Source organism: Schistocerca serialis, chromosome 9 (assembly GCF_023864345.2).
Source record: "Schistocerca serialis cubense isolate TAMUIC-IGC-003099 chromosome 9, iqSchSeri2.2, whole genome shotgun sequence".
NCBI lineage: Eukaryota > Metazoa > Arthropoda > Insecta > Orthoptera > Acrididae > Schistocerca > Schistocerca serialis.
The window spans coordinates 347,405,402-347,423,566 of record NC_064646.1 but is presented as its reverse complement, the minus strand read 5'-3'; the positions used below and the strand labels follow the sequence as shown (position 1 = coordinate 347,423,566).

The 18,165-nt window shown below is 47.8% G+C and overlaps 1 protein-coding gene across 1 annotated transcript in view; it reads left to right on the top strand.

Annotated features, from left to right (window-relative positions):
• Positions 1–16,934: 16,934 nt before the first annotated feature.
• Positions 16,935–18,165, top strand: part of LOC126419612 (uncharacterized) — a 41,559-nt gene continuing 40,328 nt past the window's right edge. Inside the window, exon 1 of the mRNA XM_050086801.1 lies at positions 16,935–16,977. Coding sequence (XP_049942758.1) covers positions 16,935–16,977 — 43 coding nt within the window. The remainder of the gene's footprint in view (positions 16,978–18,165) is intronic.

Genomic DNA, 18,165 nt, shown 5'->3' with positions numbered 1-18,165 from the left:
GACTTTATATCGTCGACCTTGTGCTGCTGACCAGACACTTCCTTCACAATTTACCATATGGTTTTAATTTTAACCTGTGATTTAGCTATTCTGGTTGTGTACTCACATATTCTTTGCCTTCCTAATAACATTTTTAAGCACCTTCCAATACTGTTTGTAATGGACTACTGTAACTTGATTGTGACTACTTCTAACATTTTAATATAATTCCCACTTTGTTCTACATGATATCCTTATCCTACTAGTCAGCCACCCAGGCTGCCTTTTACTCCCAGTATCCTGTTCAGAATGTTCCAATGGGAAGCACTCTATAGCGTGAAAATTTCATTCTAGAAACATCCCCCAGGCTGTGGCTAAGCCATGTCTCCGCAATATCCTTTCTTTCAGGAGTGCCAGTTCTGCAAGGTTCGCAGGAGAGCTTCTGTAAAGTTTGGAAGGTAGGAGGCGAGGTACTGGCAGAAGTAAATTTGTGAGGACGGGACGTGAGTCGTGCTTGGGTAGCTCAGTTGGTAGAGCACTTGCCCGCGAAAGGCAAAGGTCCCGAGTTCGAGTCTCGGTCCGGCACACAGTTTTAATCTGCCAGGAAGTATCATATAAGCGCACACTCCGCTATAGAGTGAAAATTTCATTCTAGAAACATCCCCCAGGCTGTGGTTAAGCCATGTCTCCGCAATATCCTTTCTTTCAGGAGTGCTAGTTCTGCAAGGTTCGCAGGAGAGCTTCTGTAAAGTTTGGAAGGTAGGAGGCGGGGTACTGGCAGAAGTAAATTTGTGAGGACGGCGCGTGAGTCGTGCTTGGGTAGCTCAGTTGGTAGAGCACTTGCCCGCGAAAGGCAAAGGTCCCGAGTTCGAGTCTCGGTCCGGCACACAGTTTTAATCTGTCAGGAAGTTTCAGTCCGAGAAGAATTCATCAGTGGAATACCCCGAGAAAGACTGAAATCACATATATCTTCCAAGATAGCAACAAAGTTTTCACAATCGCTGCATGCATTCATTCCACGCTTTGACACTGAGGCATCCTATAGCAACTCTGCTAGCCAATTAAGTCACTCGATCTTAATCCCGCTGAAAACTTTTGGACATTCTGGAACAACAAATGAAACATAGCAATTAACGTCAGCTTAGTTTGGTAGTTCTGTGTGATCTAATCATCAATGAGTGTTTACAGTGTGTCAAATACGGTATATCTGAAGAAACTTGTGGACTCTCTTCCTCACCAAACTAAGGCCATTACAAAGACTAGAGACGATGTTACACTGTAGTAACATGATGTCTCCTGTGATTGAGTGGTACTTTTTGTCCGTAATGCTTATACTTCACCCCATACATGCTGCCTAGCAAAAAATGAAGCATCCAGAATACGTGGTTGGATGAGAATGCGACTTTGTACAAGTACATACCATTGGATTACGAGTAACTGATTAGAAGTGCAGTCCTCTGTGACAGGTGGAATGGCCACCAGTGTGCATTGAACCGTGGTACTACCCAGTTCTTTAGAAAATCAAAAATAAAATCTCACCACAGTTATTTAAAGGAAATGGGAAGTCCGGGTCACTGGTGATGGACAAGCTTGTGATTGTTTTACAATTTTAATTTGACTCAAAACAGACTTTATTATAAACTTCAATTCGGACATTTGCCCTCTTACTGATGCAATATACAAATCTTCACTTTGATTGAATTACAGAAACACGAGTGAGAATCATATTATTTTGCGTCCGGTACCAAAATTATTGATAGTAGGGACAATGAATAATCAATCACAAACAATCGTTCTTGGTTAACCATGTCTAAAGAGACTAATAACACTATAGACTTCCAACCAAAGTTACACAGCAACGTAATACCACAGTGTCATAATGAACAAAGAGATCTTAAAAATTAATGAAACTGAAGTGCCCACATAAAGGTTCACAGTGAAACTTGCTTATACTAAAAATACAAAGTGGGCCAACCAAGGTCGCAAAACTTGCACACAGGCATAATAACAAGTTGCACGTTCATTAAAGATAGACAAATGATTAACACAAGTGTTAAATAAGATGGGCTAGTAATAACTCAACCAATAAAAAGACTTACAGAAACGCCAATATTAACAAGGTGGCCTCATTTAACGGACATAATGACACAGAATGATTCCAAAATTGCACTTAAGAGAACAGCGTTAAGGCCCACAGCAGTGTTTGGAAGCAACAACGCTACGGCCGGTAGGCAATATGAGCGTTCCCTCCCCACGGCTTGTGCATAGGGTCACATAGCAGGCGGTGTATATTTATATATAATCCGACAGGCCCCACAATGAGCGGTTCTGACAAGAATCCATAACCGCGCCGACGCAAGGGAACGAACAGTCTTAACAAATGGCCTGCAGTACAAATAGATTACAATGAAAACACTCAAATCACAAAAATGGCTCTGAGCACTATGGGATTTAACATCGGAGGTCATCAGTCCCCTAGAACTTAGAACTACACTCCTGGAAATGGAAAAAAGAACACATTGACACCGGTGTGTCAGACCCACCATACTTGCTCCGGACACTGCGAGAGGGCTGTACAAGCAATGATCACACGCACGGCACAGCGGACACACCAGGAACCGCGGTGTTGGCCGTCGAATGGCGCTAGCTGCGCAGCATTTGTGCACCGCCGCCGTCAGTGTCAGCCAGTTTGCCGTGGCATACGGAGCTCAATCGCAGTCTTTAACACTGGTAGCATGCCGCGACAGCGTGGACGTGAACCGTATGTGCAGTTGACGGACTTTGAGCGAGGGCGTATAGTGGGCATGCGGGAGGCCGGGTGGACGTACCGCCGAATTGCTCAACACGTGGGGCGTGAGGTCTCCACAGTACATCGATGTTGTCGCCAGTGGTCGGCGGAAGGTGCACGTGCCCGTCGACCTGGGACCGGACCGCAGCGACGCACGGATGCACGCCAAGACCGTAGGATCCTACGCAGTGCCGTAGGGGACCGCACCGCCACTTCCCAGCAAATTATTGACACTGTTGCTCCTGGGGTATCGGCGAGGACCATTCGCAACCGTCTCCATGAAGCTGGGCTACGGTCCCGCACACCGTTAGGCCGTCTTCCGCTCACGCCCCAACATCGTGCAGCCCGCCTCCAGTGGTGTCGCGACAGGCGTGAATGGAGGGACGAATGGAGACGTGTCGTCTTCAGCGATGAGAGTCGCTTCTGCCTTGGTGCCAATGATGGTCGTATGCGTGTTTGGCGCCGTGCAGGTGAGCGCCACAATCAGGACTGCATACGACCGAGGCACACAGGGCCAACACCCGGCATCATGGTGTGGGGAGCGATCTCCTACACTGGCCGTACACCACTGGTGATCGTCGAGGGGACACTGAACTGCGCACGGTACATCCAAACCGTCATCGAACCCATCGTTCTACCATTCCTAGACCGGCAAGGGAACTTGCTGTTCCAACAGGACAATGCACGTCCGCATGTATCCCGTGCCACCCAACGTGCTCTAGAAGGTGTAAGTCAACTACCCTGGCCAGCAAGATCTCCGGATCTGTCCCCCATTGAGCATGTTTGGGACTGGATGAAGCGTCGTCTCACGCGGTCTGCACGTCCAGCACGAACGCTGGTCCAACTGAGGCGCCAGGTGGAAATGGCATGGCAAGCCGTTCCACAGGAGTACATCCAGCATCTCTACGATCGTCTCCATGGGAGAATAGCAGCCTGCATTGCTGCGAAAGGTGGATATACACTGTACTAGTGCCGACATTGTGCATGCTCTGTTGCCTGTGCCTATGTGCCTGTGGTTCTGTCAGTGTGATCATGTGATGTATCTGACCCCAGGAATGTGTCAATAAAGTTTCCCCTTCCTGGGACAATGAATTCACGGTGTTCTTATTTCAATTTTCAGGAGTGTACTTACACCGAACTAAACTAAGGACATCACACACATCCATGGCCGAGTCAGCATGCGAACCTGCAACCACAGCGGTCGCGCGGTACCAGACTAAAGCGCCTAGAACCGCTCGGCCACATCGGCCGGCGTCAAATCACAGCCACACTGGAATATATAATAAGCACGCCCCAAAATTCTTAAGGAGCAATACTCTCACATTACCCGTCTCCAAGTAAATTAGCCGAAAACTTAGAGATCACTTCCTGTTGCCTTTAAGGCACTTTCAACATCATATAAACATACAAAATGCTGCCGTGACAAATGATTAAACCATTAACTCTACGGCTGTGGGCACGTACACAACCGCAGTCAGTCCCAGAGCGGACAATATGTCCAAAAACAAGTTAAAATTTGCACGAAAACCACTTAAAACACTCACTCCATGGATGATTAAAAACGGAATGAGGAACATCAGCCTCCTTAAAATAGCCACTGGAACCAAGTTCAGAATTATCTCCGGCAGCTACCCATGCCACAATAAGCTTCAACAATCTTCTTAGTTAAACGCAGAATAAAAGTCATACGTAACTTGGAGCTTGCAAATTACGAGCTGGGAAGCTGTTCAGCGTGAGACGACGAACCCACCGCAGTTTTGGACGTCAAGGCGCCCAATGATCAGCACCGTACATCCGGCGCGACAAAAGACAAGGGCGCCGAGCGCGGCGAGGCCCGTGCACCACGGTTAGGGACGCCGGTTTGTTTTCAACACAAGCTGGCTCGTTGAACGCCGACCGGAGACTCACTCGTCACAGGCCGGCCGGTGTGGCCGTGCGGTTCTAGGCGCTTGAGTCTGGAACCGCGTGACCGCTACGGTCGCAGGTTCGAATCCTGCCTCTGGCATGGATGTGTGTGATGTCCTTAGGTTAGTTAGGTTTAAGTAGTTCTAAGTTCTAGGGGACTGATGACCACAGATGTTAAGTCCCACAGTGCTCAGAGCCATTTGAACCATTTGAGCCATCACTCGTCACACGTTTACCCGGAAAACCCGCCGGGGGAGCAGTCAAAGATAGCAGGACATCCGAATATCGATATCAGCGATGCAAGTCGAACACCCTAGCACCGCCGCCACGGCTCATGCATTAGTGTTGCTCGTGTTTAGTGTGTTAAGGGATATAGGGTGGGTGAACAGCGTCAGGTGTCGAGTGATAACTGTAAAAGACATACCCGTGTGAGTCAGCATTACAGCAACAGACAAAGTTTCAAAGGGAACTCACAGTGGATCTCCATTTGGCTTGCTGGGTCGAATCGTGCAACATCCAGATTTGTATGGTTTTCGGACGTGACAGTGCCCTGATGTTGGACTGCGTGGGAGCAAAAGGGCAGGCATGACTGTCGACAAGTTTCCGGTCAAACACATCTGACCACTAGAAGCAAGGACTGGCGTATTGTGTACCAAGCACATCACATCACATCTGTGCTGTCATTCGAGAATAAGTGCTGGAGTCCCTGCAACATTCTGCGTCATCCCATATCATTGGCCACAAACTAATAACAGCTGGACTAGGTAATTACCGTTCCATGCGTAGGATGCTGGCAACTTCACAAGCGGCTGCGCTTTCAGTGGTTGCATTACCGGGAATCGTGGCTTGCTGATGAGTGTACAACTGTGAATGGCAGTTCTGCGCTGATACAGATGACCACTGTCGGCGAGTAATGTGTCAGCCTGGGTAGAGGTCCCATTCTTCCAACATGTTGGAGTGACGCAGCGGTGTTACTCTTGATGTCTTGTGTGGAGAGTCCTTAAGTCACGGCTGGTAGTGACTGAGGGAACTCTGACGGAGCAACGGTACATCACGGACATGCTGCCTCCTCATGCGTCACGTCTGCATGGCAGTATCGCGGTGCCATTTTTCAGCAGGACAATCCTCGTCCATACATGGCACATATCTATCAACTGCTTGCATGATATTGAGATAATCCTGTGGCCAGATCCCCTGATCTGTCCCAGCTACAATATGTGTGGGACCTGTAACTGCCTCTCACGTGAAAGGTAAGTTGTTTTAATTTGACTGAGATGTAATGATTCATGAGAGAAGTCGTTATTTCACCCTGAAGCCAGTTATTGTATGGAGATCTGTGTTGAAACCTTCCTTTCAGAGACAAAGTAACTTAGATGAACTGCTTTCATTATTATTATTATTAATCATTTAACTACTGCTTTGATTTAATAATAATTATTATTATTACTGATTCAAGGAATTAGTTCTTTAGTATTCAGTCTCGCTAAGAAAAGAGTATAGGTCTTTGGAATGAATAAATAACTAAACAGATCTTACTAGACGACGTTTATGTTCAGGGCACTGTGCATGGTAGACTAGAGATTTGCTGCTGTACGCTGACTGTAAGCTGTATCCAATGTCTCTGCCGGTCGTCGAACTGCGTGCTGAATCTGTAGAAATCTTACGTTAACTACGGTGCAATTTCCTTTCTATGGAAGCCTGTCCGTCGAAGTGGATTTGTTTAAAAGTCTTTAAATTAATGGCCGTATAGAGTTTGCAGGTTCGAGCTTGCTCAGTGTAAGGAAATGTCTCGTAGTGTTAAGCATGTACAAATATTTGAAAATGTGAAACCATAAGATGGAGAATAATTTACGCAATGCACAACTTATTTATGCCGCCGAGAAATTAAGTTCATTGGTTTATTATTCTCGCACAAAATCAGAAAATGACGTTCAATTAAAGATGGCTGTCTCGCAACAATGCCTTCTCTCTTAAGCTGTAAAATACTCGTCCATACTCATTAAGATCATAAGCTAGACTATATTTTTTCACAATAATTAACATCGAAGCAAAGCTCTCTTAGTTCAATGAATAAAGAGAGCGTCAGCCAAAATGCTACTTTCTCGCAGTCAGTTGCATACGAATAAGCTTCAAATAATACGCTACTGGCCATTTAAATTGCACCAGCGCATATCGTGCTTCAGGTTGGATCCCTGAAAGTGTTATTACTTATACGAGTGCTTTACCGTGTCGTATCGTTATAGTTTTTGCACCGCTTAGAGAAAGCTTTTGACAATGTTGACTGGAATACTCTCTTTCAAATTCCAAAGGTGGCAGGGGTAAAATACAGGGAGCGAAAGGCTATTTACAATTTGTACAGAAACCAGATGGCAGTTATAAGAGTCGAGGGACATGAAAGGGAAGCAGTGGTTGGGAAGGGAGTAAGACAGGGTTGTAGCCTCTCCCCGATGTTGTTCAATCTGTATATTGAGCAAGCAGTAAAGGAAACAAAAGAAAAATTCGGAGTAAGTATTAAAATTCATGGAGAAGAAATAAAAACTTTGAGGTTCGCCGATGACATTGTAATTCTGTCAGAGACAGCAAAGGACTTGGAAGAGCAGTTGAATGGAATGGACAGTGTCTTGAAAGGAGGATATAAGATGAACATCAACAAAAGCAAAACAAGGATAATGGAATGTAGTCTAATTAAGTCGGGTGATGCTGAGGGAATTAGATTAGGAAATGAGGCACTTAAAGTAGTAAAGGAGTTTTGCTATTTGGGGAGCAAAATAACTGATGATGGTCGAAGTAGAGTAAGACAGGGTTGTAGCCTCTCCCCGATGTTGTTCAATCTGTATATTGAGCAAGCAGTAAAGGAAACAAAAGAAAAATTCGGAGTAAGTATTAAAATTCATGGAGAAGAAATAAAAACTTTGAGGTTCGCCGATGACATTGTAATTCTGTCAGAGACAGCAAAGGACTTGGAAGAGCAGTTGAATGGAATGGACAGTGTCTTGAAAGGAGGATATAAGATGAACATCAACAAAAGCAAAACAAGGATAATGGAATGAAGTCTAATTAAGTCGGGTGATGCTGAGGGAATTAGATTAGGAAATGAGGCACTTAAAGTAGTAAAGGAGTTTTGCTATTTGGGGAGCAAAATAACTGATGATGGTCGAAGTAGAGAGGATATAAAATGTAGGCTGGCAATGGCAAGGAAAGCGTTTCTGAAGAAGAGAAATTTGTTAACATCCAGTATTGATTTAAGTGTCAGGAAGTCATTTCTGAAAGTATTTGTATGGAGTGTAGCCATGTATGGAAGTGAAACATGGACGATAAATAGTTTGGACAAGAAGAGAATAGAAGCTTTCGAAATGTGGTGCTACAGAAGAATGCTGAAGATTAGATGGGTAGATCACATAACTAATGAGGAAGTATTGAATAGGATTGGGGAGAAGAGAAGTTTGTGGCGCAACTTGACCAGAAGAAGGGATCGGTTGGTAGGACATGTTCTGAGGCATCAAGGGATCACCAATTTAGTATTGGAGGGCAGCGTGGAGGGTAAAAATCGTAGAGGGAGACCAAGAGATGAATACACTAAGCAGATTCAGAAGGAGGTAGGTTGCAGTAGGTACTGGGAGATGAAAAAGCTTGCACAGGATAGAGTAGCATGGAGAGCTGCATCAAACCAGTCTCAGGACTGAAGACCACAACAACAACAACAACAACAACAGCGTTGGGATATCCGCTATTTCGGCGTTGGTGTTTTAGTAGTTATTACCCCAGATTAGCTCCCATGACATCCTTTGCTGCTGCAGCCCGGTCTCCTCCTCATTGTCTGTCTTCCATGACAGCTCCCACTGCTCACCAACTACAGGAGCCAGCTGCAGCTCCCTCCAGTCCATCTGTGGCTCTGTCTCAGCCCCCTGCCCCTACCCCCACCCTGCCTACCACTACACCTGTTCCTGCGCGCCGTAGGGGCAAGCAGACCACCCGGGACCCTGCCCCAGTGGTGGAGACTGATGCGTCCTTTCGGGCGGATATGCGTGAAATCCTCCAGGTCATCTCCTTTTTCACGAAACCCCACATCCGGGCTGTTATTCGTGACACTGCACAAAAAATCCGTCAGTCGGAGGACGGGCTCTCCAAGGTCATCGCCCTAGTTGAGGGGCTTAGTCAAATATTGTTGTAATGGCGAATGGACCTCCACACCACCACCAGCCCCCTCAGGATCTTGTCACTTGCATTTTTAATGCCAATGGCATAAAACGTATGAAGACGGAATTGAACACCTTCCTCCATGACTATCGTGTGGATGTGTTACTGGTCACAGAAACACACCTCAAACCGGCAGACGATTTCCGCCTTCGCAATATGGTGTGTTACCGCTCTGACCGCCTCGACCGCCGTGGTGGAGGCACAGCTGTATTCCTCAACAAAGCTCTTGTCCATACCCAAGAGATTCTCCAGCCAATGGAACACATAGAGGCCACAGCAGTTACCATCTCCACACGCCTTGGTGCCATTACCTTTGCAGCAGCGTATTTGAGCCCAAACAAGCCACTGCTGGAAGCAGACCTCCGCACATTGTCATCCTTCGACAGGCTTATCATTGGGGCAGATCTCAATGCCAAGCACCCAGCTTGGCATTCTCGCGTGTCTAACCCCAAAGGCCGGCTCCTCCTTGACCTGGAGGATACTTTAGCACTATCAGTCTATGGCCCCCACGAACCTACCCATATCCCAGTCCGTACTAACTGCCAGCCAGACGTTCTGGATGTGGCCATCTTCAAAAACATCACTGCTCAGTTTTCGCTGGAAGTTATCCACGAATTGGCCTCTGACCATGAGCCAGTACTATTGCACCTCACCAATGCTGCCCTTTCATTTGATGCTCGTTCCACTGCGACCCTCACCAACTGGGATAAGTTTACCAGGGTTCTTAATAACACCACTCGACACGACCTCGATTTGACAACACCGGCCAATATAGTCCGTGCTGTGGATTACCTTACCACCAAAATACAGAAAGCAGTGAAACTCTCCACCTCCACTCCACCTCGAAATTTAACATCCCTGGACGACTTGCCCCCTCTGTTACGAGAGCTGAAGGTGCAAAAGAACCGCTACCGCCGGAAGTGGAAGCAGTTTCGTGACCCCCAGGACAAACGCCAAATGAGACGCCTCCAACGCGAATTCAGCCACTGGCTCGCCGAATGGAGGTCTGAACAGTGGGAGGACAGGATGTCCACTTTCCTACTCCACCAAAAATCTGACTGGGCTGTAATTCGCACCCTGCGGCGTTCGAAGCCAGCGACTGCCCATCCTATTTGCACAGCAGCGGGCTTGTCATATGATACCCTGCAAATTGTCGAAACGCTGGCAGATGCGTTCGAGGCCCAAAACCGCCCTCTGGTCCAGGACCTTTCTCCGAACGAACTACAGGAAGAACATGAAGTCCTGACAGCTGTTGCTGCTTTCCGCAACTGCCCACCCCAGTCTGCTCCCCTTCTTACGTCCATGGCAGAAATTCAGCGCATCCTTCGACGGAAACGTGGCCGGTCGGCCCCTGGATTGGACGGAATTTTAAATGAACATCTTTGCCACCTTCCCCGCACACCACTCATCTTGTTCACAAAGATTTTAAACTGTTGTCTCACATCTGGCCTTTTCCCCCCTCAGTGGAAACAAGCCAAGCTGATTGCGATCCCCAAGAGGTTCAAAGACCCTACAGTCCCCACCAACAACAGGCCCATCAGCCTCCTAAACACTATGGCGAAGGTCTTTGAATCTGTGATCCTTCACCGACTTTCCCAACCTCTTGCAGCAGCTGGGACGATCCGTCCTGAACAGTTTGGATTCACTTCGCACCTCTCGGCTGAACTTCAGGTCCTACGGATCACTGAACACATCAGCAAAGGCTTCAACACTGCCAATCGACAGCTGCCGTTTTTTTGGACTTGCAAAACGCCTACGATAAAATCTGGCAAGACAACCTCGTACACAAGATGCTGACACAGACCCCTATACCGGATATTTATGTCAAGATCGTGGATGACTTCCTCCGTGGTAGGACTTTCCTAGTGGCTCAACGGGGAATGCGTTCTGGCATTCGCCAGTTGTCGGCAGGCACTCCGCAAGGATCGGTGCTATCTCCCATCCTATTTAATATCTATGTCAATGATATGCCGGTCATCCCCGAGTGCCACCTTGCACAATACGCTGACGACACAGCGCTATACACCACTGGCCGCATTACTGACGCCGTCGTCGCCCGCCTCCAGCGACAGGTGGACGCCACTATCACCTGGTGCCGGACAAACAAAATAGCTCTCAATGCCGTCAAAACTACGGCAGTTTACTTCACGAAACGGGGCCCAGTCCTCCGCCGCAATATCTCGATTGCAGGTGTGCAGGTGCCCTGGTCCCCGACAACCACCTATCTCGGGGTCCAGATGGACCACAAGTTGCTCTTCCACTGTCATGCGGAGTATGTCACCAACAAGGGGCAAAAGCTAACCAGGGCTTTGTACCCGCTCTTTCGCAGTAGGGAACTTAACCTGCATACCAAGCTCCGCATTTACCGAACAGTTATCCTGCCTGCCCTCACGTATGGATCTGCTGCATGGGCCACGATTAGTGTCACCAGGATGCGGACGTTGCAGCGCCTGCAGAACAGGGTGCTCAGGTGGAGCCTGCAGGCCCCGCCACTCACGAGAATTGTCACTCTCCACGAGGAAGCGGATATCGTCCCCCTAAAGACGACCATACGCAACAACGCGCGGCGGCTCTATGAGAAAGTGGATGCCTTGCGGGACACTGTCCATGGGTTACGCCACGTTGGGACCACACTTCCACGCCGCTGGCATCGACATCCGGTTCCCCTAACCATCCTAGAGGAAACGGATTCCGACCATGGCTAACGATAGGTCTGGCACGCCCACCACGGACGCATCCTTTGGCGGGACTAGCCCCCATTCTACGTCCAATACTTTCCAATCATACCCGCCCATGTTAGGCTAAATTTTTCTGCTTGACTCATGTAGCACTGTCACCGTCAGAGGGTGGTACGGGACTACAAGTCCCACCGCCACACCTCCAAAGTGAATTGCAGTGACGCCAGTCACTGCCCTGTGGAAATTTACTGCCTCACCAACACAGTTAGACCGCAATAGACCGGTGATGCTGTATTGCAACATATCACAAAAAAAAAAAAAAAAAAAAAATAATTTAAATTGCATCACAATAAAATTCGTGTGCTACAAACGCGAAATGGCAGTTGACTGGGATTGGCCGGCGAAACGCCGCTGCGATGCCTCGTGTCAGGAGAAGAAACACGCACCATCACGCTTCCACCCACGATTACTGGCTATCTAAATTGCATCACAACGAAATTCATGTGCTACAGACGCGAAGGTGTGATGCCTCGTGTAAGGAGGAGAAATGCGTACCATCACGTTACCGACTTTGATAAAGGTTAGATTGGAGCCCATCGCGATTGCGGTCTATCGTATCGCGACATTGCCGCTCGCGTTGATCGAGATCCAATGACTCTTAGCAGAATATGGACTCGGTGGGTTCGGGTGGGTAATACGGAACACCGAGTTGGATCCCAATGGCCTCGCATCACTAGCACTCGAGATGACAGAGATCTTATCCGCATGGCTGTAACGGATCGTGCAGCCATGTCTCGATCCCTGAGTCAACAGATGGGGACGTTTGCAAGGCAACAACCATCTGCACGAACAGTTCGACGGCGTTTGCAGCAGCTCTGAGACCATGGCTGCGGTTACCCTTGACGCTGCATCACAGAGAGGAGCACCTGCGATGACGTACTCAACGACCAACCTGGGTGCACGAATGGCAAAATGTCATTTTTTCGGATGAATCCAGGTTTGGTTGGCCGCATCCGTGTTTGGCGATATCGCGGTGAACGCCCATTGGATGCGTGTATTCGTCGTCAACATACTGGCGTATCATCCGGCGTGATGGTATGGGGTGCCATTGGTTACACGTTTCGGTCACCTCTTGTTCGCATTGACGGCACTTTGAACAGTGGACGTTACATTTCAGATGTGCTACGACCCGTGCCTCTGCCCTTCATTCGATCCCTGCGAAACCCTACATTTCAGCAGGATAATGCAAGATCGCATGTAGCAGGTCTTGTACGGGCCTTTCTGGATACAAAAAATTGTTCAAATGGCTCTGAGCTCTATGGGACTTAACTTCTGAGGTCATCAGTCCCCTAGAACTTAAAACTACTTAAACCAAACTAACCTAAGGATATTACACACATCCATGCCCGAGGCAGGATTCGAACCTGCGACCGTAGCGGTCGCGCGGTTCCAGACTGTAGCGCCTAAAAACTCTCGGCCACTTCGGCCGGCTTTCTGAATACAGAAAATGTTCGACTGCTGCCCTGGCCAGCACATTCTCCAGATCTCTCACCAATTGAAAACGTCTGGTCAATGGTGGCCGAGAAACTGGCTCGTCGCAATGCGCCAGTCACTACTATTGATGAACTGTGGTATCGTGTTGAAGCTGCATGGGCAGCTGTACCTGTACACGTCATCCAAGCTCTGTTTGACTCAATGCCCAGGCGTATCAAGGCCGTTATTACGGCCAGAGGTGGTTGTTCTGGGTACTGATTACTCAGGATGTATGCACCCAAATTGCGTGATAATATAATCACATGTCAGCTCTAGTATAATTTATTTGTCCAATGACTACCTGTTTATCATCTGCATTTCCTCTTGGTGTAGCAATTTTAATGGCCAGTAGTGTATCTTGTTCGGCAATGTACTATATATTCTCGCTTAACTCATACCGCAACAGACCTGCTTGGACGTCAATATCATCCCAGTACTCGGGATATCAAGGACCATTCACGACGGTTGTGGACGAGCTTGTGTCAGGATAAGATAGGGAGTGCCACGTCATACTGATAATTAGCTCATACTGCGAAGTTCTTTCTAAGTTGACATAACCTGTGAAGTGAAGTTTCATTTCCACTCCTCCCTCTTCTCTGAGTCCTTCGCATTTTTTGTCAAGCAATGTACATGACGTGAAAGCACAATGACGGGAAAGAAGAGAGAGAAGATTTCGGACGGACGCTGATAGAATGTCGTTTTTGCCAAAACCGTTCGTGCATGGGACAGAAAAAGGGGAAAATGATTGAATCTCCAGAAGTATCCTCCGCCATACACCCTGAGATGACTTTCGGAGTGCAGACATACGTAGCGACTTCAGAAAGTACGTTACGCGCATCGTCCCACGCTAAGACCATTGCACAACAAGAGTGATGCAGTGTCAGGACAGAGTACATGTTCTTGGTTTCCTGCAGAAACAGTTCCGTGGTGGTGTGGACAGCACGTGTGAAGTCATCGGCATGAGGTACTAAAAGGAATCCTCTAAATTTCGGTTATACGATGAATCACACAAATCTAAAGGCTGTAAATGCAACTAAATACTTAGGGAATTCAATAAGAAATAACTTAATTTGGAACGACCACATAGGTAAAGTTGTGGGGAAAACAAACTAAAGACAATTAAAAAATGAAGCAGGTCTAGAAGACAGACTGCTTACACTACGTTTGTCCGCCCTCTTCTGGAGTATTACTGTGTGGTGTGGGATCTGCATCAGACAGGATTGACGGAGGACATCGAAAAAGTTCAAAGAAAGGGAACTCGTTTTGTATTATCACGAAATGAAGGAAAGGGTGTCACTTATACGCTATTTGGTGCGGCAATCGTTAAAACAAAGACGTTTATCATTGCGGCGATATCTTCTCATGAAATTTCAATTACCGACTTTCTCCTCCAAACGCGAAAATATTTTGTTGGCACCCACCTTTTTCCCGTGCGTCGTTCGAGATTGGTACAGTTGCGAAATAGCTTGGAGGTTGATCGATGAACTGTGAGCTGCAGAGTAATCATGTAGATGTAGATGTGCATCGCAGTTTGCGAGTGAAATTGCGCCACAATTGAAAACGTACTTCAAAATTGAAGTACGCGTGACAGTAAGATTCTTGTGGGCCATACATCGAAATCGAACGAGATTCAACGTGAAATTCTGGTGGCATACGAACCAAATGCAGTGCAGTTTGGCAAAGGTCGGACTAACGTGGGTGAACGCTGATGGGGAAGGAAGGCAATCAACATCGACCTCGGACCTCGATGTCCAGTCGATCTTTTTGGCAAGCTGAAGGAACTCCTGCGGGGGAAGCGCGCGGAGTGGTCGCGCAGTTAGGGGCGCCATATCACTGATTGCGCGGCCTCTCCCGCCGGAGGTTCGAGTCCTCCCTCGGGAATGGGTGTGTGTGTTGTTCTTAGCATAAGTTATTTTAAGTACTGTGTATGTCTAGGGACCGATGACTTCAGCAGCCTTAGGAATTCACACACAATTCATCTCAACTTGAGGGAGGGGGGAGGGTGAGAGGGGGGGAGAGGGGTAGGGGTGCAAAGAAATTTCCCAACGATGACTTTCACAGTAAGCAAGAAGCGGAATTCTGTCGTCGAAGAAGATTTAAACATTTGGTAGAACGTAACGACCGGTTTTCTCCCTCGCTCTTTGTTTTCACTGACTTGGTGATGATTGTGTTTAAAAATAATGTCTTGTATCTGTCACGCCTTGAAGTGCATTGCAGCGTTCAATAAAAGTTACTTAGTGTGACATGGTAATGTGTAACTCACTTTTTAAATTGTCTCGCCGACGTATCCGTGTATTACGAAAAAAATGGTTTAAATGGCTGTGAGCACTATGGGACTTAACTTCTGAGGTCATCAGTCGCCTACAACTTAGAACTATTTAAACCTAACTAACCTAAGGACATCACACACATCCATGCCCGAGGCAGGATTCGAACCTGCGGCCGTAGCGGTCGCCTGGTTCCAGACTGTAGCGCCTAGAACCGCACGGCCACTCCGGCTGGCGGTTTATTACGGATGACAGTGATGAGTACTTTTGAATCGTCCTACTGTGTTTGTACTGCTAGGGTTAAAAACTGGGAGAGAACTGGGAAGAGGTGCTGGTACGTTGCCTACTGTTCTCGAAAGGAAGTGATCTGTCGGCCACATGTAAGTTATCGCTACACTCTGCCCAGTCGCATTAATGTGGACACCTGTCACAAGGCTGAATATGATCCCCAAGGATACATCATACTTGTGTTAACCCATTGTGCCTTCCAGAATGACGAGATCACACACGGAATGCCACAAAAACATTCCCTAGACCATGACGTTCTTGCACCAGACTGGTTCCTTCCGACTATTGTTGCAGGATGTTTGCTTTCAGACGTTTCACACCGAAGATCAACTGTCCGATGAAATATGAAGCGTGATTCATTTGAAAAGGCCGCCTTCAGCCCCGACAAGCTTTATATGCCTTCTACTGCTAGTGTTGATACCTGCCGTCTGGTTATTGCAAGTTGTCGTCGAACCTAGGAGGTGGTCACACTAACGTGACTGGGTCGAGTGTGTTACGATTAATATCAACAAGAGAGGTACCCAACACGTAGTCTGAAATGTGAGTAAGGCTGTCAAAACAAAGTCTCAGTTCCCAGCCAAATACCACATCCTGTTGCAGATCTAATTTTTATTTATCTTAAAACTTGCTACGAGAGAAAGCTGGAATGAACGTTGCAGGAAATAAGCCATCTTTCAAATGGTTCAAAGGGCTCTGAGCACTATGGGACTTAACATCTGAGGCCATCAGTCCCCTAGAATTTAGAACTACTTAAACCTAATTAACCTAAGGACATCACACACATCCATGCCCGAGGCAGGATTCGAACAAAAATGGCTCTGAGCACTATAGGACTCAACATCTTAGGTCATAAGTCCCCTAGAACTTAGAACTACTTAAACCTAACTAACCTAAGGACATCACACACACCCATGCCCGAGGCAGGATTCGAACCTGCGACCGTAGCAGTCCCGTGGTTCCGGACTGCAGCGCCAGAACCGCTAGACCACCGCGGCCGGCAGGATTCGAACCTGCGACCGTAGCGGTAGTGCGGTTCCAGACTGAAGCGCCTAGAACCGGCGGGCTATGTAACCTTTGAAACTACCACTTTAATGTCGTTTGTTTTCGCTACCTGAAATGTAGACCGCTGCTGCACCCGAGTGCATTAGCGACCTCGGTTACGGAGGTATGTTGTTGTAACTGAAGTATAAAGTAAATAACATTTTCAATACCTTGGCTCTCAACTGGAGAATAGTGAGGTACGTTCAAAATCAAGTGAGCCGTGGTACAGGTGCTATCGATTACTGTCTCTGTGGAGTTATGGTCTTTGAGAAGCTAGGGGGCAGCGACATGCGAGTCGGTTGTATGACGGCGTGAGCATGCGTTCTCTAGAACGCACTCGCGTACCACCAACCCCAATGGCCTTGATCTATGTAGACTGGAACAGGAATTGATTTGAAAGTCTGGGGTCCCATAGAGCCGACCAATATTTCGCCAACTTCTGGGTGATATTGCCATCACCTACAGGCTTGGTGTGGACCCTCGGTTCGAGACGGTCAGCGAATTATCATCGGATTATAGCCCTGTCCTGGCAACGCTATCGCGAAAGAGATGTCAGATGTCAGTCTCGCCATGTCTACCTGGAAACTAACAGGACCCAATTCCAGCGTTAGTTGAACAGCAATGTTGTTCCTGCTTCGGAGGTGCCACACACCGCCCCAAATCGATAACGCTGTGGATTACCTCGCACGCAAAATTCGGAAAGCTTACAAGCTATCCTCTTTCACTGTAATGGAGGACCACCGGACCTCCGATACACTACCTCCTTTGTTTGAAGAGCTTGGTCATGCAAACTGTAGCAATGGACGAGAAACTCGGCTTACCACTGACTGTTACATAGAGTGGACAGGCAGGCGTATGATTTTGGAACAGAGTATGGAGTCGTGGGAGGACATGATGTCTTCCTTTCTTATACAGACCAGGGTCAAGAATTTACGGGCTGATCTCACTCCTAGGGGGGTAAGAACGTGTACAGGATCATCACGGTGGGCCGGCCGCGGTGTCAAGCGGTTCTAGGCACTCAGTCCGGAGCCGCGCGACTGCTACGGTCGCAGGTTCGAATCCTGCCTCGGGCATGGACGTGTGTGATGTCCTTAGGTTAGTTAGGTTTAAGTAGTTCTAAGTTCTAGGGGACTGATGACCATAGATGTTAAGTCCCATAGTGCTCAGAGCCAATTGAATCATCACGGTGGACGACCATCTGCAAGCACGTATAACGCCGCCCAGCGAAGTAAGGGCTGTTACGAGAAAACTGAATGGGAATAACGTGCCTGGTGTGGAGAAGATTGCCAACCTACGCCTGAAGCATTGTCTCCTAAACCCTTGGTGCTCCTCGTGAGAATTTATAAGGGCTCTTCTCACACAGGATTTTCCGTCGACTTGGAAGATTGCTAAGGTGGTCCCTCTCCCCAAGGCGTGGAAGTATTGACGCTTGCTACCAACTATCGACCTGTCAGTTTTCTTAGCAGCTTGGGCAAAACGTTCGAGAAGG